Here is a 20154-nt window from a genome sequence, read left to right as displayed (position 1 = left end):
TGATCATCATATGCCTTCGCTTCGTATGTACCCAAATTCGGTCACGTGCAATAGGCATTATACGTATTATTACACGACCATATACGAAGCACTTGCATGTACAGACATAATTCTACCCAAGACGATACCGACTATACGTATTTTTTCCCATGTTGCTCCATCCTTTTTTTGCCTGTCGTTGCAATTTCATATTTATCGTATATATAAATGCAAAAAGAGTTTTAACAGCGCGATTTTCGCCAATAAATTATTTATATACATTTCAAGTTGAATTGTGTCTTGTTTTCATACCTGTGCCACTCGCACTATTTCGTGAATTGACGTTCATAAAACCGTTTAATGACGCATTTTCACAGCTGAGTGACGTAGACTAGACAGTTCACATTTTATGACGATGACAATTTTAAGGCGAAAGCCTTTAACGGCTCATACTGTCGTCCGTCCGTTAACAAAGCTTGTCACACGCGTTCAACTCGGGAAATGAACAAGAAAACCAATAGTTGCTTCAGATAGAGGAGGAAAAATGAACCTAGATGCCAAGTTTGATGACTGTAGAGTAATTAGTTAATTAATTATAAGCAAAAATGTCGAAATTGCGCCGAAATAGCGCGGACGTCGATATAGCCACGGGAACGGTGTGACGTCACATCCACCGGAAGTCGTCACGGCATAGTGAAAATTGTCAAGGAATGGTCGGAAAAATGCCGGATTTGTGTCAAATTAGGTGGAAAATGTATAATTAAGCGTAATTAACACTTAGGATTCGAGAAAGATGTATAATTTGGGCATCGATATAGCCACGGGAACGGTGTGACGTCACATCCACCCGAAGTGGTCACGGCCAAGACCTACTGAACTACAGACCTGCACATTTGGCGGGGTCCTATGGAGCAGCGTGCGCCAACTTTCGTTAGCTTATTGGCCGTTGAGGGCGCTCGGTTGACCTGTTCGTCTGCTGTCATCATCATCATCGTTTGTCAATTTGCGCAAGATATTTAATACATTTGTTTCGTCTTCTTCTGCTATCTTAACATCAACGATAAAAAAATCCACAATAACGAGTTTTTCCGCTCTGGATGAGTACAAAAAGCGTCTTTCTTTTTATCCGCTTTCTTTTCGTCAGCACCACTGTGCCTAGCATAGATAAATGGATGTTAATGATTACGTGGACAAACGACGAAACTGCCTTCTTTGAAATAAAATGATGGAGGAGGCCATCTTGTTCAACAGGTATAATGTGGCGCCACGCTTCCCGTAGGTGTCTTTCCCTAGCGGCAAAAGGCATGAACTAGAACATGCGCGCTGGAGCAGTGCCAAATGTGCAGGTCTGTAGTTCAGTAGGTCTTGGTCACGGCATAGTGTCCTCGGCTTTCGCCTCTCAACACTTTAGTTGCCAAAGTGCCCTAGCAATTTTTTTATGGTGCAAGGACACACCTGTGGCCAAAGAGCGCCATGGCACAAGGTGTTTTCTCCAACTCAAAGTAGGGTAAAAGACCCCTTTCCCAAGCATTTCATCCCAAAGAAGCCGAGCACCAGGCCAGAGGAAAGCTTGTATACCCATTGTATCAACGTTGGGTACCCGGCTTCACTGGGGATCGACTCCCGCATGCGAGGCGGATGCTCAAACCATTGAACTCCATCCATTATTTCAGATCATTTTATTTATTGTAGTATCCTTTCTTTTTACACGCATACGTTGCTGTTAGCGAGTCTGTTTGGTGTCCAACACATGCAGCGTACGAAATTTATGTATACATGTATGTTGCTCGCCGGCTTGCAAGGAAAAAAAAAAAGAAAGCCACCGATGATGTAGAGGTCCGGGATTTTTTTTTTTATCTAGAGTGAATGTTTTCCTGGAAGTTGTGCTATCCACACCTCCATTTACTGTCCAATTCTGCGGCGAAAAATTTACGTTTACGAGGTTTATTAGGAAATCCTAGCTACGCCTTTTAAATTAGGCGCAGTCATACGCGTGTGCCCTTGCGGGTTCTCCAGACTCTTGGTAAAGTCTGTTGGTCTTTTATTTTTCTTGACATGGCCGCGTAAATAATTTTCTGCACTTCTACTGAAAACATTATAATATCGCATCGCTGAAGAAAAATTACGCACGAGCTATTCGCACAGCTAGCCACAGGCATCAGTGAGCTAATTAAGAGCTTTCGGAACAAAGTGGGTCAATTATGCACCACTTAAACATTGTTCGTCACATAAATGTTTACATGATTCGTTTCTTTCCGTACAGTGCCGTATTTTGGGATGGTAAGCAATGAAAATATTTCCAACATTCGGTGGACATATCGGTGGCCATGTGTCGATGGCTCAAAGAACGACCCATTAACTATATTCTAGTAAGCGAAACCAGTATTGCACTCGAAACTGGCAAACTGGGCAGAGGGGTCGATGCTTATCGTACACATCTCTCGTGCGTACATGAAAATCAAGGGCAGTGGTAAGGCATGCCTGAGCAGGCTACATGCTTCAGCAAGCATGTTTCCATCCTTCTTTTCTTTTCGATATGGTTAGCAACGTCCGTTAGTTACGCCAATTTGGTACGTCGTTCTTCGTTCCCAGTCGCCTCTGCTCATTCCTGTATGCGCCGATTGGTCAGTGCCAGCCAGGCCTCGCTGTGCCGTCGTCTTCAGCGCTAGTCAGTTCAGGGTTCGTCGTGGTCGTCTCGGGCAACTCGGTGTCATAGCCGATATCCTCGTAGGCGACGTTGGGTCCGGGAGGCGTTGGGCCGACGTGGCCAAAGGGGGGACCACGGCCCGGGGCTGTGGGCCCCAGGTCATCGTGGCCGAAGCCTACGGGACCAGTGTCCAAGTCTGGGGAGGAAGGTCAAAACGAAAGGGTGAGGTCATTACAGACATAAGAGGAAAACGGAGTCGTAGTCTGAAACAGATAAAGCATTTAAAAATAAAGAACGGATGGTATATGGGATTTAGCTGCCTGAAGCTGCTCACGGGCTCTGAAAGACGCCGTAGTATAGTGTTCCAGTTTAAGAGAGCACGTTGTTGGGCGAGCCGGTCGTACATACTTAAACAAGGGAATTGCGCTAAAAAAGACACGGACGAGAAGAGGACATGGACGGGCGCAAACTCGCGACTGTGTATATATATATATATATATATATATATATATATATATATATATATATATATATATATATATATATATATATATATATATATATATATATATATATATATACACACACACCTCGATGCTTATCCATTCATTGCCTAAGCGCACATGCCAGGAAAGTTTTCTCTTTCTTATACAATTTCTTATACTACAATGAATGCGTAAGCGATTCTACTATCAAACTGTATGAGAAAGAGAAAACTTTATTGGCATGTGCGCTTAGGCAATGATTGGATAAGCATCTGAATAAAATCTGTATAAAATCAGTGGCGAGCTTGCGCCTGTCCATGTCCTCTTCTCGTCCGTGTATTTTTTAGCGCAATTCCCTTGTTTAAGTGTGTTCCAGTTTAATTTCGACGACCTAGGATTCTCTAACGAGCACTGAGATCGCAGAGCACACGGTAATATACTGAATGCCGAAAATTCAGCAATGGCTCGAAAGTAAACTCTGACGTGGACAGTGTAAAAGAGGAGTTACCCGTGAGTCTTCTTAACGCTCGTTCGAGCTTGTCGACGCGTTCGTCCAGGTCGGAGAGGTCGCTTGCAAGCTTTGATACGGTCTGCAAGATGCTCTGAAACACACATTTGTAAGAACAAAGCGCATCAGTGCTATAAAACAAGGCACTCGCGTCCCAACATGCGACCGCGCGCCACCAAGTATTGATCGTTTGAGTGAGAAGTGAATCAAATCTCTTATCCATGAATGAACCTGTTTTTTTTCTGACTGACTAGTAGTTTACGCGACATTTTAGCCGAGATAATAAACCGCGTTTTCTATAGCGATACTCTGGAAAGCTTTATTGAACGACGACAGGACATACTGCATTGATTTTTTTTTCTGTGTGTTGTTGCTACCCTGTTGCTTCCGATGCTGGTGACATCATGGTGCAGAACTTACCATAGCACTGTCATGACTGACGAAGTCTCGAGGATCACCTTGAGCTGAAAAAGGAGAAAACAAATGCAACTACCTTTAAAACAAAAAATAAGAAGCCTAACGCTTCACAGTCTTCTGGCTATGGAGTCAATTAGAAGCTGAAGAAAAAGACGTTTTACCCCGGCTTCAGAAGCACTTGGTCCCCTTTAGCTTTGCTTGCTGCTGGTTAAAGGGATCACAGTGCGCATGCAGGAATAATATAAGCAGCATTTATGCTAGCACAATGTACTACTCGTTGTACGCAAGCCTGCAGTGAGTTATGAGGGGAGCCATGAGGGAAGCCATGGTAGCCACATGAGCTATGGTAGAGGGCTTCAGATTAACGTTGACCACCTGGGGTTTTTGAATGTACACTGACAACGCACAGAACACGCGTGTCTTTTGCATTTCGCTTCCATCGTCTGCCTGCGTGGATCACACGGCCTACAGAGGGAACACTCAAGAGGTCGCCCGACCATGCGGTTCGTATAACCGTTGGTTAGGAGGTGCGCACCGAAGTATATTCCGTCACGAACCACTGCTCTGACGTTGCCGGTGATGGCACTGATTTCGAAGAAAGCGCCTAACAAAGGTATTGTTGCAGTAAAATAAACTACGTTTCCACGGTTTTGCGCTCAGGTACCTTTTCTTAATCAATATACTCGGCGCCAAAACACAACGTCAAGCCAGCGACTTCAGTCTTAACTATATGGTACACGTCTAGCGAATGCTGTCCCGGTGTCCGAGACACGCGGCAGTCGAGCGTTTACTCAAGTAGCAAGACATTCTCTGCTAACAGCTCACGCTGAAGCCAGAGCGGTGTTCTGTCTTTTCCCGGTTATGGATACACATGGTTCGGTATTTTCCTACGCTCGTTTTGCACAACCGCCACGTGTCCGACTGGGAGCCACAAGAAATATATTGCTTTGTTTCTTTTGCATTTGTTTTCTCTAACCGTTTGTTCTTCGCTGCCGCTATCGGTATCCCTGCTGCACTGTACAACTGTATAACTACAAAAAGAAGCTTAATACGCATTCGCACCAACAGTGACAAAGTCTCGATAGCAGTAGCGGCCCTGCTATCGATGCCACTATAGTAAAAATTGCGAAGACACTTTGGCAACTAAAGTGTTGAGAGGCGAAAGCCGAGGTCACTACCTATGCCATGACGACTTCCGGTGGATGTGACGTCACACCATTCCCCTGGCTATATCGACACCCATATTATACATATTTCGGGGATCTTAAGTGCTAATTACGCTTAATTACACATTTCTCCATTTATTTTGACACAAATCCAACATTTTTCCAACCATTCTGAGATAATTTTCACTATGCCGTGACGACTTCCGATGGATGCGACGTCACACCGTTCCCGTGGCTATTTCGACGCAATCTCGACATTTTTGCCTATAATTATTTAACTAATCACTCTACAATCATTAAACTTGGCTTCTATGTCCATTTTTTCCTCCTCTAGCTGAAGCAACCATTGGTTTTCTTCTATCTTTTTTAGTTCCCGAGTTAAACGCGTGTGACACACTTTGTTAACAGACGACAGTATGAGCCATTAAAGGCTTTCGCCTCAGCATAATGAGTGCTGGCATACCATGGTGACCTCCGGTGGCAGCGCCGCCCGGGGGTCCGGGAGGGCCTGGAGGTCCCCCGAGGCCGGGAGGGCCCGGAAGACCTCTCGCGCCGTCTCTTCCAGGAGGACCTGCGCCAGAGTGAGATGCTCGTCATTCAGAGGGAGCGAAACTTCCCTTTCCCTCTTCCCGCGCATCGAGACCAATGGGACGACGAGGTCCCAAGTACTTGGCGAAATAAACCATAGCCGCAAGCTAATTATTTCAGAAACGGGCAAGTGAGCGTCAATGCTTTCTAGCGGAACTCTGCTCTAAAGCTGCTCGATAGACAGCCCTGCAAGCGGACTTATTCCTAAGCATCACGGAAGCCAACAGTCACCGATACCAAGGAGCATAGGGGATGTTTTTTTTTTATTGTGGTGTTCATTAAGTAGAGATTAATGGCGTAATTATTTTAAAGGTGATTGATTAGGAAGCAGAAGAAAAAACAACCGCATTCCGCCGGTGGAAAGCAGAAGGACTCTGGAGTATCGGTTTGGTTTAGTTTAGTTTCGATGGTTCACAGCCATCTGGAACTGAGCAGAGAAATCCAGCTATTCTATGCCTGACATCGTTAACACACTATTACTATAGCACCTGTGACTGTATTTTTCTGTGGTACAATAGGCTTCCATGTCGAGTTCCTAGTCCACAAGTTGCATGTTAAACTGCTACTTCCGACCTTCCTGAGTGCATCTCTAAGAGCTTTGATGATAAAAATGTTGGTTTGGTTTGGTTTATGGGGTTTAACATCTCAAAGCGACTCAGGCTATAAGGGACGCCGTAGTGGAGGACTCCGGAAATTTCGACCACCTGGGGTTCTTTAACGTGCACTCACATCGCACAGTACACGGGCCTCTAGAATTTTGCCTCCATCTAAATTCAGCCGCCGCGGACACTGGAGTATCGTCAAGTGGAAAAGATAAATACGTGAATCGCGACGTGTTATTGCTGCCTATATAACTAGTAGCGATGATAAAACTGGCGCAGACAGGGCCGAATCTCTCCCTTCCCCCTCCCTCCCCAACCTTCTTGCTTTCTGATCTCACCTGTATTCACTATACCCTCTGTGCAATTAACTAAGCAGCACGATTTACTCCTATTCTGTAAATAAGCCTGCTGAAAGGATTGGGTGCTTGTTATGACTGTTCAAAAGAGCCTTGTGAAAACTGCGCCAAATGCGCATTCAGCAAGCGTCTAGCGTGCTGGCACTTCTCTAGTTAACTGCTCGTCTTTTTCCATGTATACGCAGTAACAAAACCAGCGACACCCCGCCCCCCCCCCCCCCCCCCCCCCCACCTCTCCCCCTTCAATATCCCTTTAACCAGAAAAGATTTGCTTGCAGCTACGCTACTAAGCCAGTGAGTTGGACTACCACATGTTTCTTATTACGATTCGGTATTCTCAGAACAGAAACTCAAGCGTATAATGCCCGAGCGATGTGAGTGTGTTTTCAGAGCGGTGGCTAGCACCGCGAAGTCCGTTAATGTAGAAATTCGGCTACCCTGTTTACATACGTGGGCACGTATTTACCTGTTGCGCAATTTTAATTTCGCTCACGCGTCGACTGCGGCTCACTTTCCCGCGTTCAGAAGTGGAGAACGAAGCCCCTTCGTTCGCTGTGTCTACCACAGCCGTCAAGTAGATCAAAGCCCAGGCAAGAAAAATAATGAGTAAGGGTGTGCTGGCCCGTAGGATCACCTTCACGGGCAAGAGACCCAAAAGTGCGTATTCAAGCGCCAACGGCGGAAGCCTAATACGTAGCCGTTCAAGTTAGAGTCATTTGATTCTACCAGTTACAAAACATCGAATCAAAATCTCGCCACTTGCGACCAGTTTTCGGAGATTAACAGATGGAGACGCCACTTGTGAGCTAGGTTGTAAGCTATCGATGGCGCCCTTTCGTTTCTCTTATTTTTTTCTTAAGTGAAAGGCCATGAATTTTGAATATCCCTGGCGAATGCAGCGAGTGAGAAACTGTAATCCTCTTAGCTCAGTCCACGGCTCCATAAGTGTGCCTATGGGCAGTGTGAGTGAGCAAGGTACAATGACCGCGCACAGCGCCCCTCACCGGGAGGTCCTGGTGGGCCCTGGGGTCCTGCAGCACCCGGAGGACCAGGCGGACCCGGAGTGGATGCGCTAGTGACCACCGTCGTCCGCCCCGGAGATCCGGCAAAAGTCCTAAACCCAAACAGACCGACATGTTACCGTTATAAACAAACCAATTGCACAACTTTTGCGCAACTGCGTTGTGGTGCTACGATCCAGTCGCACCTGCAACCGACAGAATGAAAATCAAGGACATTGTAATACATTATGAAACCCAGTCAAGTTCGCTTATTTCGCCACTTACTGCATTTACTGAACGCGGTGAGGTGCATGAAAAACTTGCCCGCAGAGAGCTAACTTGACTAAACTTGACAAGCCAGTGGCACCCTCTTTGGAGCAGAGGCAGAAGCCCAGATGTCTAGTCTACAAAAAATGCGTCGTCTCCTTCGATCGAACCGTGCAGCGAGAAAGAGCGCCTTCGATTGGCAGCTGCTTTTTGATTTAGTGACAAGCTCTAGCGTGTGTGAATCCCCGGTTCGAGTATTGAAGAGAGCATGCTCACCTGGTGCCGCAGTTGCAGGTTCTGGTTCCACAGTTACACGCTCTCGTGGTCGACGGATCGTCTTGTGGCAGTGGAAGCCGCGTTCTGTGCGTTCCCGGAACACCCTGCGCGAAAGAGCCAGGTTGTAAAATTACAGGTTGATGAACGGCTGCCCAGCCGTTGGGTTAGATATTTCGCGCTGGCACGCCTTCGCATTATGTTCAGCATTTGCCGGGGAATGTGCCGAAGCCCAGGGTAAGTCATGCGATTCGCTCAGCATTTGTGGCTACTTCGCTTGTAGCAGCTTGTGCTCCTTTTCGAATAAGAAACGCTTTATAGTTGACCCCCATCGCTCTCGTATGCTACACCGAGGACGAAAGCCGCCACCCAATCGTGCAAACAGCGACCGCGAGGTGCGTATGCAGGAGCGATAACTGCTATTGTCTTCCCTGGTTTCACGACCACACGAGAGGGTAAGCGCGTCCAGCGCATAGCTCCACACTCAAGTGTTCTTGGGTCACGGCAGACAGCAGACCTCCACAAGACCAGCTTTACGATCGAGAGCTTGGATTTGTCGACATATGTGTCTCGTGAACATGTGGCCGTCTCATTTTTTGTTTCTTTCTGTAAGTTCGATTTTTTTTTTATTTGACATGCTCTGTTACGTTCTAAGTTCTTTCTTTGATTGAAGTTCAGTCCTGTGTTCAGCGCAGTGTGTCGCATTTTCTCGCTTCGCCTTGTCTTGAGCGCCGTACTTCTTCCGTAATGTATATCCCTACCGACTAGCCCAGTTCGCAAATCTTGTACAGTTATAGTGCCGTCATGTGTCCGACGTTACATTACACTTGATTGTCTATCAGAGGGACATTGTAGCGGTAAGGCAGACAAATTCGTAGTGCTGATAGCAATAATATGGGGAGCTCGCTAAGTAAGCCCACGCCAGCTCATATTCAATCCCTGAAACGAAGACACCATGAAAGTTACGATAGGAACTACGGAAAAGAAGCAGACAGACAAATTCGTAGTGCTGATAGCAGTAGCATGGGAAGCTCGTTAAGTAAACCCACACCAGCTCATATTCAATCACTGAAACCAAGATATCATAAACGTTACGATAGGAACTACGGACAAGAAGCAGGCAGACAAATTCGTAGTGGTGATAGCAGTAGCATGGGTAGCTCGTTAAGTATGCCCACACCAGCTCATATGCAATCCCTGAAACGAAGATACATAAACGTTACGACAGGAACTACGGAAAAGAAGCAGACAGCGCACAAGCGTGTGCTGTGCGCAGCGGCGTGGCCCTGTAGTTGCATGTCGGCTGAGGTTCACACCATGCACGAAGACGTTAGCCCTTTCAGACGCAGCAAATAATTTCAAACAAGCAATTTTAAAACTTAGCTAATGGGATCTGAATCTCAATTCTCAAAGCACCTACTGCTAGTTTTCTAGAGGCGTGTGCAAAATGTAGTAGAAACAGCTCAAGTGGTTGGAAATCGTTGCACCGAAACGCCAGGATTTGTCAAATAAGGAATCGAGAGGTCGTGGGACCGCATGTTGCCTTTTCGAAGATGCGTATGGCGCTAGAAGCCTAGAATGAAAGCATATTATTAGCGGGAAAAAATCTGTCCACGGATTATATCGAAGGACAAGCTATCAAGCTCACTGTTACACTAAATATTGTCTACTGCGTTCATTGGGTCTCTGAGGAAAGCACCCCAGAAGAGATGTGACGAGCACTAAACTCGTCTAAAACAAAGAAATCACTGGTAGCCTTTGTCAAAAGTTTAGAGCCCTGTGGCGCTCCTGTAGAACTCGTGGAAGTCCTACGCATCGGAGGGAGCAGGACGAAAAATTTTCTTACCTTCAGGAGATTTGGGACGCTGCGGACGCATTGCGAGCGAAGCAGTGTGGCCCAGAAGCAAACCCCCTGGGCTCTAAACTTTTGACAAAGGCTGTACCTGTAGCACACTGAGAAAAAGCTGCAGGTTCGCAATGTAGTACTTGGCAATGCATGCTTACTACTTCCTGTGTTATAGCATAGGTACCTTGCATCTATGTACATACGTTCTCGCCTTTAAGTTTTGTCCTATGCAATACTCTCCCTTTGTCTTTCTTGCTTCGTATTTCGCATTGTATTTTACTATGCGTTCATCTTATACTGATGTTTTTTGTCCCCCTTATTCGATGCCCCTTTTCGGCTGTGTAAGGTATTTTGTAATAAATAAATAAATAAAAATACCTTCTTGATCAAAATTTTACGGCACGCGTGTTCTCGGAAAAAGTTTATTGTAGCTCTGAATCACTACCAGTCGCGCGGTATTGTTACAAGCGGATAGAGCATGTACAGGTGCCCATAAAAGTTTTCAGAACACGAAAATTGCAACAAATCCTAATTTCTAGGCATCCTAAGCATGCAGCCTTGAGGTGAAGTGTGTACATTGTAGTTCCCAGTGCGACCTGCGGAATGCACCCTCAGTGCCTGACTGCGCTTATAGTCAGCGAGGAAATTGATGCTTTTCGTGAATTCGGCGTTTCCAAATCTTATGTGGGCACCTGTACATCGCCTCATATTGCGACACATTGCAGGAGACTGCATCACTTGACTGCGCCGCAATAATTTTTTTTCCGCACTTGCGTTCCGCAAACTTTTCATCACGTTAGTACATCGCTATAAGCATAGCGTCTGGAAGAGTTTAGGGTTGTCTTCGGGAGCACCTCAGAGTGTTCTGCACGTGCCCCTTAGAGATTAACCGAGCTGTTGAAGAAAGTGCACGTTCACAGAATTATGGCCTTATCTGCAACCGTAGCCACAGCAATAACAAAAGAGAGGCTCACATTGAGGCTGCGCTTGTAATCTCCTCCTCCTCTTCTTGGGGTAGCCGCAGGTACCTGCAGAACTGAAAGAGACCGCGCATATAACGCCCGCCTTTCATTCTAAAACCAAACTGTACCACACCTGGCACATTACACGCCGAGCCGGAGTACTCGGGACAGCAGCTCCAGATGATCTTCTGCTGCATCCGCACTCGAGTGACGTAGACGGGTCGCCTCACCGGCACCCTTGGTGGAATACGATGCGAAGGCAGCGTTCAGTGCAAGTCAGAAATAGACCAGCGTGAAACGAACTAACTACAGTTATTCCGAGTTGTTATCACCTTTCAAGAAAATTTTGACTATTGCTGCCTGTCAGAGACAGTCTGCCACTCGGCCCTATAATGACCGCAAAAGCATCATCGAGAAAAGAAAACCGCATATGTATCATGTTTTATGCGTGACTCTATGATATATCAATATGAAAGTTCTTGGGTAACGATCAGGCTGCCCCTTATGGGTTTATTGACGCCTCAACTGAAGAAAGCCGCCACAAACACAGGAGTCCTGTGGGGACCAATGCTTCCTATATTCCTCAATTCTTCCCTCCTGCCCCGCTGGCGTAAAACAAGCCGGCGACCTCCGCCAATTGGACGTGACTACCGATTCAAGTTTCAGTCCACATGGCGACCCATTTACGGTTGCCTTTCACCCTCTACTAGCGCGACAACATTTTAGCAATATTTTATACCACGCTATCTTTGGGCGATGCGGTCGTACATCTGCCAGGCACGTGCGCAGTGATTTGCAGGCCTGAAAGCGGCACTCCGATTATAAATTGGGAGCTAAAGTATTCCACTGCAGCGCCTGAACGTGGAACACGTGCCAACCTCGCTCTTGTAACGTGAACCGCCACTGCATTCTGCCAGCCGCCAATACGCATGCTCAGGTAGCCCCAGGCTCCAGCTGCACCCACAAGATTGCCCGTTGGGGCCATCTGCGCATGAACATTTATGGCTGGCTGTCGCGGTAAGTGGTTGCGTACTTACGCTTAAACTTTATAATGACACGTTCCTCCTTTTGGCATCAACACGCAACTCTGACATAGAACGCAACGTTTTACGACAGAAGTATGTGCATGAAGTTCTGCGCGTGTTCACTTTGACTTAGTTAATCAGTAAGAAAAGAAAGCTTTATCAGCACGCTCAGACTTATCTTGCAGGCGATAAGAGAGGCCGCTGTGAAACTTCGCGCGCTCGGTAAGACATAGGCATGCAGGTTATCCCTTGCTCCACTGCCGCGCGACTTACGTGTAGACGCCGCAGTCTCTAGTGTGGCATTCCGGCCTGGTCTTCACGTGAAAGACCTCGGTTCCGTTCCTCTCCCGGCAGGTCACGTTGTGGATTACACGGTACGCGCACATGTTCCTGCAGCGAGAGGCACAATATGAAGAACGGCTCAGCTCGTAGCAGTCGCTCATCCGGCTCAGCAGCGGGCGACCGCCATCGCGTAAGCGATCTACCCTTTTTGCGGTCCTCATGAGACGTCAGCCACGTTAGTTCCCACCTGTCACTCCTCTCTCAAATGCAAATCAATCGATCATCAGCTAGTATACGCCGTCTGCAAGCTACGTTCGGTGTCGGCCACTTCAGAGTTTTCCGGATTCCTGGCCGTCTGCTTATACTTGCAGACGATCGAGACACGCATAACCGCTGGTCCAAGACACCCGGTCCTGATGCAAGGCAAGTTTTCTGAGTACCACGTGACACCGTGCCAAAATGAAGTCTCGAGGTAGCAGACGCATTTAGGACTGACCCCTTTCGTTGCAAGAGCACCTTGTCCGATGCGGCGGCGAAGGCTGCTGCTGCCAGAACCACTGTCATGGTTGCCAGTCCGGTCATCAAGATCAGCAGTGCCGTCGTCTTGGAGATGGCCATGGCGGCGACGTCTGCGGCAGCGGGCGCTCGTCCCTTGTCGTCCTCACGGTCTCAGCCGGCGCTTAGGACCCGCCTTCGTACGGGAACCACACGTCGTCGTCCCGAAGAAAAGGAAGAAGAGCTTGCGAAAAAGAAAAGTTTTCAGTGGCCTTCGGTTTTTGATATTTTGTTTTTCTTTGCGCTCGTGGGATGTCACATTTTGTGGCGTGACAGTGAACGAGCTGAGTGACACATCCGATTGCCGGGCTTCGCTCGAACTGAACACAGATAAAACGCAGCTCTGAGCACGGGCAGTTGATGGCTTGAATGTGAATGTCGCGAGCCAGTCAACCACAAGGTTCTCTCCTTTTGATCGTTGATAATACGGCGTGCAGATAACTTGCCAGGTCAATTGTAACTTGTTCGCATTACGAGGGGTTCGCTTAGTAGCATCCGTGTCGCTGCAGCAGTGATAGGCTACCACTGCGCAGCGCTTTTGATCGTCCATGATTCACGAAAGGAATTAACTACCTTAATTTTAGGAAAAAAATGAACTAAACTGGCTCATTGCTCTTTGGTACCCACACATTGCATGCGTCAAGACGTCGGGAATTTAGGTAATACTGAGCGCGATCGTACAAATAAAAAAACAAAGAGACGAAAGCTATGTAGGCGAGGGGCACGGAAGGCGACAAACAGGTACGCAGGACAGCTACTGCCTCTTCTGTGACACTTCACTAGAAGGTACAGGTGCGGACAAAAGTAAACGGCGCACGCAACTGTCTTCGAGTATTCTTCACGCGTCACCTAACTGAGATTTCCAGCAGTGGTGCGCGCAAGCTGGTAGCGGAGGTTGGTGGCTTTCTTGTAGACAAACAACGCTTCTCCATTTCCAGTGGAGAAGGCGGGATTGCACTTGAAACGGAATAGCGTGCTCCGTTTACCTATGTCCGCGCCTGTACAAGCTCGAGGTGGCGACTTCCTCAAGTGCGCTGTTCTCAAGCACTCACGAGACAATCTTACAGATCTGTAGGAGCCGACGGTTAGCACACATAGCTTGTACAGCACAGAAAGTTGTCTCCTAGTTTAATGTCTCCTAGTTCAATTGTCATGACGCCCTAGCAGACGAGTGAATGAAGTCAAGTTCTTTACCTGTCTTATCAGGATGCTCGGGACGGTCGCTGCGGACTACGTGTCGCTCCCGGCAGGACATGGGCGCTAAAAAGGGTGAATGAAGCGCGAGCCGCTGTCCGTGGCGGCGGCGGCGGGCCTTCACAGCCAGAAGGCCAGCGGAGCGGGATGCGGGTCGTATTCCCCCGAGTGCAACCCAGATGTCACCGGCGTGCGTGCCTCGTCTGACGCTGTGCAGAGACGAGGAGTCATCGCCGGCGCCTGCCGCGGGACCTTGACGTCGGGCGGAAGCGCGCCGCTCTCCGTGGGAAGAAGCCCTTGCGCCGAACAGACGCGGTCTCCGAAGATACGGGGGGCTTCCTTGCGCTGTCTGCGGCGCTGACGCCGGGTTTATTGCAACGGGGTTTCCCCAGCTCTATCCAGATACGGAGGAGGGCTCTGACCGGAAGCACTACAAATGCCTTGCCTGTATACTGTTACGTGGAGCTCAGTAGCGCATAACTAGCCCGCCCTGAAATGGAAGAATTTCTACAGAACTGTAAAAGGTTCGAAAGTATAACTGCACTCGCAGCTATAGATCTGAGCAGAATTGAGGGCGCAACTTTATAGATTTGTAAAATAGTATGCCAACTATAAAAAATGAAGAACTTAGTGCAAAAATGAACAGGTCAGCATAGAACTGTATCCACCAATGTATAGTGCTTATGCACTATACTGTATAGGTATAGGTAACTGTATAGGTACGTAATCCATGCTTGCGATCCGTGACAGTAAGTCACGATGGCGCAGAAGTGAAGTGCTGAGCCAGATTCCATCATGATTCCGCGGTGCCGAAAACAGAGAGAATGGACGGTCGATCGGCAGCAAGTTTGCGTCGCGGTGAATTTACACCCCAAATAGCCGCCTGCTTGCCCAGGCTCGAAACGACAGACACCGGACGGTCTGGCTTAGGCTGTACTCTCCACTATCAACACTCATTGACCTGACTTTCCAAAACTTCGACCACACAAACGGTGTTTTAAGGGTTAACTGTTAAAGATGCGAACGTTCCCCCGCCTCCGTACTCAGAAGCATCCGCGGTCACGTGACCACGTAGAATGCACAGCCCGTGCCTCGTTGTAACTTCGGTGTTTTCAGGTGAGGCGCTGGGTCGAAAAGGCGCCGTCAAAGCGCCTTGAAACGCCGCTCACGAATACGTCCTGCAATGACAGGATGGCGTGGAGTCCTCAACGCCTACGCAGTAACGGCCGCTGCACTTATAGGGGAAAGCCGCCAACGGTGACGTGGAACATTAGACTAGTTGCAGGAGGGCCATGGATGTGGCCGAGGCGGGTAGTCGTGCTCTAACGCTACACGTATGCGGAAGGCAAGAGCCACAAACGGGCGATGGGACGAACGGAGGACGAACACTAACGAGACGCTGACCGCAAACGCGCTGCTCGACAAGATGCTCAAGTCCATGACAATGCATTCCTCCCCCCATAAAGCATAAAAACAGATACGCATAATCGTCACCCACTTATGAATAGTCGGTGCATTCAAAGCAAATGCAGCAGTTTGAAAAGCACAAGGTGTAGGAGCTTTGTTCATCATCCACATATAAACGATTTTAATTGCCATTAGTTTGTTTTTTAATTGCTCGCTGTTCCTGATCCTTAGGAGAGCCAATAAAAGGCAGTAATTAAGGCTCGCCTCAAATGCTGACTTCCGAGGACCTTCTTTTGTTCGGTTTCGGTTATTTGTTAGTTTCTTTTTCTCTGTTTCTACTGGGAATAAAATAAATGTTTCCAACAGCAGCACGCTCTGCGCGTGATTTCTAAAAAATAAAAACAAAACTGTTTGTAGGAGGTCTACACTTATATGCCTGCGGTCAGTTATGTGCATTGCGTACACTAAAACTCGTAAAGCAAACAATCGTCTACAGCGATATCACGCATTCACTTGCTGATTGATTCATCTATGAACTTCCTGCTGTCGATTGGTAGTGAAGAGATCCTATATGCACATTTTAAAAAAGTAAATGTAAGCATGACATTTAGCGTAGTGCTACAACACAGAAACAAGTACTCACGCGTATACAAAAAATGCGACAAGATTTACTCCGCAAACAAATGTTGCACGCAGCTGTCATGCACCTCAGCACTGTATAGTTTGCTTTATCGTTGCTACATTATGCCGCTCGTTACACCACCGCAACGCCACCTGATACTTCTTCGCAATGTTCAGCTCCCGCTAATTCAAACTCATATGCCTGCTTACACCCATCTTCCTTGGGCTTAATTAAACATCTAAATAATCGCAAAGGCCATGTAGCCTTGCTTCACTCAGGCAAATTCTGCACTCGACGTGCATGCCATTGCTGCCGTGGGGGCACCACGCCGCATAGCTGCGAAATGCATGAAGTGCACCATTGTCTCTGACTGATATTTGCCAAAAAAAAAAAAGTGTTCACATGCAAACCTGAACACTTCGCCATGCGACTGCGAACCTAGAGGACATAAAGTGCTATAGAGAGCTTCAATTACATCTTTATTGACACGGAAGACGACGTTTAGGGTCCACATCTGCAACAATTCCTTTGTGGAAGAACCTTCAAGTCTGTCGTCTACAGCTACAGTCACAAGCATCCTCCGGCCCTTGTCCACGCGGCTCTCAGTAGGGTCACAAGCTTGGATGGACTCTACCTCACAAAGGCCCCCGACGACATTCGAGAAGACGAGGAGAGGGCCGAGAAGAACAAGGAGGTCATCACAACATCCTTCAGCTTACTAAAGTAGTTGGTGGCACCTGCATGGAGCATCTTTGGCGAGACGACTGGCATCGAGCAGGAACCCTTCGACGCGGAGGTCTCTTGGGCCGCTTCTGAGTCATGGCAGCTGCAAGCGACTGTTGACGTCTCTGCCCGCGTTTCCGTTCTGTCTCTCTAGTGTTAGTAGACGGGCTGCTGTTGAGACGCGCCTGTCGCTTGCGCTGGGCGTCCTTGGTCTTCTTTGTAGGAGAGGCAGCCGAGGGGTCTGACGCTTGCGCTCCGTATCTTGGGTCTTCTTTGTAGGAGTGGCTGAAAGGCGATTCTGACGCATCCGCTCAGCATTCTGGATCCTCTCGGTAGGCGTGGTGTTCAGTCTCTTCAAACGCTTCCGTTCGGCATCGCGAGCGCGTTTCGTAGCGGGCGACATCTTTCCTCGACCAACGTTCAGAGAGCAACTGAGGAAAGAGCTCTGGGTGGTTCGACCATTGCGCAATCTTGTGACGTCATTGCGCATGCGCCGTTGTTAAACCACCTCAGGATTGCGCATGGGGGCATGCGCAATGGGTGCGTTGAGTGGGTTCGCGCGTTTACTAAGTATCATTAACTAAGTAACGAATTACCATTCACTAATTGAATAATTATCATTCACTAATTAACAAATTAAATTCACTAAACTAATTATCATTAGCTACTGTTCATACATCTATACTACATCATTAACTATCATTACTGACTTTTCAAGTAACCATTAACCGTTCTTACTATCATACTGATGATTGACAGGTGCCGCGGACGCATGGGCGGACGGACACGCTGGCGAGTTATGAGCCATAAAAGGCTTTCGCCTTAATTCCTCCGACTAAAATGCATGAGCGACTCGCATCGAAAAACGGCAGCAGAAGAGCCGTTGGCTACGCGCCCTGTGATGCGATCACGTGAGGGTGAAGAGGAAATTTTTTGGCATTTTTCCTGGCTGGGCTTCTGCGAGAAATGACTGTCGTCAACAGCGGGTGCAGTAAAGGACGCGTTTGCGTTGATAATATCTTAGCGGAAATAGAGGAGAAAATTGACAGCGTATCGGGACAGCACGAGCAGACGAGGACAAATAGACGACAAACCAGCAGCCCAGGCGTCCGTACTGTTCGTTGTTCTTATGGTCTCGTCCACTACGCTATGTGTGACCGAGCCCGAACCAAACTTGTAAATCAGACGAGGAAATTGATTTGGGCGGAGCATACATAATGCGGGTGACCAGCCACCGGAAGAAAACGCAGCCGAGGATGTCATGGCGTATAGATGAGCAAGTGAGATAAGGAAATCTGTTGATATGTGGTCGCAGCTGACGAAAGACAAGGCTGATAATAGGAGGCCATTAGAGAGAGAGAGAGAGAGAGAGAGAGAGAGAGAGAGCCTTTTGTCCTGCTTTTGACGTAACTAGGGCTAGTGACGAGGACGTGGTGCTGATGTCCATGACGATGGCTGGGGTGATGCTGATAATGATGAACTGCAAGTGGCCGCCGATAAGCTGAAGTTTATCCCCGCAATGAACCTCTCCTCAGAGATTGGTATCGCGTGCTGCTGCAAGCAAAATATATACAGTTGTATTACTACTGCATCAATGCTTCATATCTTAGTTTGCTAAAATTTACCCAAGTCCAATCTACCTTGTCCAACAGTGTTGCAGGCTTTTAATAAACAATTATATAAAAAAATAGCAGTGGCTTAGCTCAGCTAGGCCACGATATACTTAGCGAAACCAGTTTCGTCTAATGACGTTTCGTTAGCGACGTCGCATTTCGGCTGGCGAAGCGAGCGGAAGCGAGCGCAACGACGAGGCAAGCGGTGTGACGTCATACCAAACGGCGGCGGCGGCTCCGCGGCGAGGCGCGCGGTATGACGTCATGCCAGATGGCGCGGCGAGCGTGCGGCGTCCGCCAGCTGTGTCGGTTGCTAGACAACGGCTCAAGGTCGGTCTCTGTGCCTCCTCGGAGCACCGCCACAGCAAAATCGCAGGTTACGGGCCAATGTAGCTTTCGCTACAAAACGACTGCGGATAATCCACGGACCTCTACTAGAGATAGTCCATCCTCAGAGACCGACTGCTCCTGCAGAGATCCATGTATACCCCAGGAGACTCCTTCCTGCGTGATTGGCAAGCGTTGCTAGCCATTCGAAAAGTAGCAGTCACACATTGCACATTGTGGTGAGCTTCACTAAGACAAACATCGGTTTGAGATGTGTACAGATGGGGAGTAAAGCGTGGAGGCGAGGTAGGCGCCATTTCGCCCAACAACGCACTCTTTTATACTGCGTTGAAGTATGATGGGCTTCCGGCCCAACCATTGTGTTAACGGCATACCGCCTTATTAATAAATGTTGAAATCGTTGGGGTTGGTGGGCCGCTTGTTTGCTACCAATGTAAGCATATGGACTTTATTATGGTGCAGGGCACCTTACCGAAAATTTTTAAACTACAGATGCGCAGTTCTTGCTCGTCAGTTATTCTGCCTTTAATGATTTTCACAGGCATTGCAATCATAAAAATGAACTCAGCCAACGCGTTGAGTAAATAATTACAAACTATTTTTGCTCGCTCTTAGATTTAACTTCAATCACCGTCAGTGCGCAGCTCCTGGTTGACGTCACATTCGACCCTCTGCAGCACCGGCCACCACGTGGGCTCAGAAACCTCTGACACAAGAAGATCGTCCGTTGTTTCACAATTCGCCGGCATGTATCGTTCCACATCACCAAGAGTTGGCAAACAGTGACCACGTTGTTGTGTTCGGATGGCGCGTTACGAGGTGTCGGTCTAAGTACAGATCAAAATGTTGATGCTGCTTGCCGGCCATTATTGAAAAACACATTACACTGCATTCCAGTAAGTACTTGCCACTGAAACCCGCTTGAAGGCTTTCCAATAGGCTGATGGAGCAAATCATATTCTTCATTAGGGTAACTAAAACGCTGGGCCAGTACCCCTTTAAGTTGCCTGTTGATAACTTAGTAAATCATGATGACGTAGATGCGGAATGATGATGCGCGAACCCCGCACTGCGTCTAAGGTAGCATCCAGGGAAGCGTCTCTGACTGTGCAGGCCAGGTCATGTTCCGTGAGAAACACACACACAAAAAAAAATGTAAATTCAGATTCTCGCGCACATCTGGGTGAATTCAGCCAAAACTATTGGGGATACAACAAAACACAATAAACATACACAGAAGTCGCATTGTGCGCAAATGAAGTATAATCCCAATAATGCCATTTGTCCC

At 47.9% G+C, this 20154-nt stretch overlaps 1 protein-coding gene across 2 annotated transcripts; it reads right to left on the bottom strand.

The window, feature by feature from the left end:
• Window positions 1–1658: 1658 nt before the first annotated feature.
• Window positions 1659–14394, bottom strand: LOC149363590 (uncharacterized). Of its 2 annotated transcripts, none has more exons than XM_089569954.1 (11): window positions 14154–14394; window positions 12901–13143; window positions 12396–12512; window positions 11231–11334; window positions 11110–11171; window positions 8293–8396; window positions 7753–7862; window positions 5666–5773; window positions 4040–4083; window positions 3620–3713; window positions 1659–2822 (listed from the first exon to the last, which is right to left on the bottom strand). In XM_089569954.1, exons 2-11 carry the CDS (start codon window positions 13020–13022, stop codon window positions 2605–2607), a joined length of 1083 nt encoding a protein of 360 aa, XP_089426080.1. In that variant the 5' UTR covers window positions 13023–13143; window positions 14154–14394; the 3' UTR covers window positions 1659–2604. The 2 variants fall into 2 exon arrangements, with proteins under 2 accessions (XP_089426080.1, XP_089426078.1); XM_089569952.1 differs by having other exon boundaries at window positions 12901–13095; window positions 14154–14393.
• Window positions 14395–20154: the final 5760 nt, after the last annotated feature.

This window comes from Amblyomma mixtum, chromosome 2 (genome assembly GCF_055824585.1).
Source record: "Amblyomma mixtum isolate Tamu chromosome 2, ASM5582458v1, whole genome shotgun sequence".
Taxonomy (NCBI): domain Eukaryota; kingdom Metazoa; phylum Arthropoda; class Arachnida; order Ixodida; family Ixodidae; genus Amblyomma; species Amblyomma mixtum.
The sequence above is the reverse complement of the archived record's forward strand: the minus strand, read 5'-3'. Positions and strand labels throughout refer to the sequence as shown.

Coding starts and splice junctions, on each gene's coding strand:
- LOC149363590 (XM_089569954.1), bottom strand. CDS start 13,022: ATGGCCATCTCCAAGACGACGGCACTGCTGATCTTGATGACCGGACTG. Junction 12,513..12,900: donor GTGCTCTTGCAACGAAAGGG/GTCAGTCCTAAA, acceptor CTCTCGCTGCAG/GAACATGTGCGCGTACCGTG. Junction 11,335..12,395: donor AGAGACTGCGGCGTCTACAC/GTAAGTCGCGCG, acceptor TATTCCACCAAG/GGTGCCGGTGAGGCGACCCG.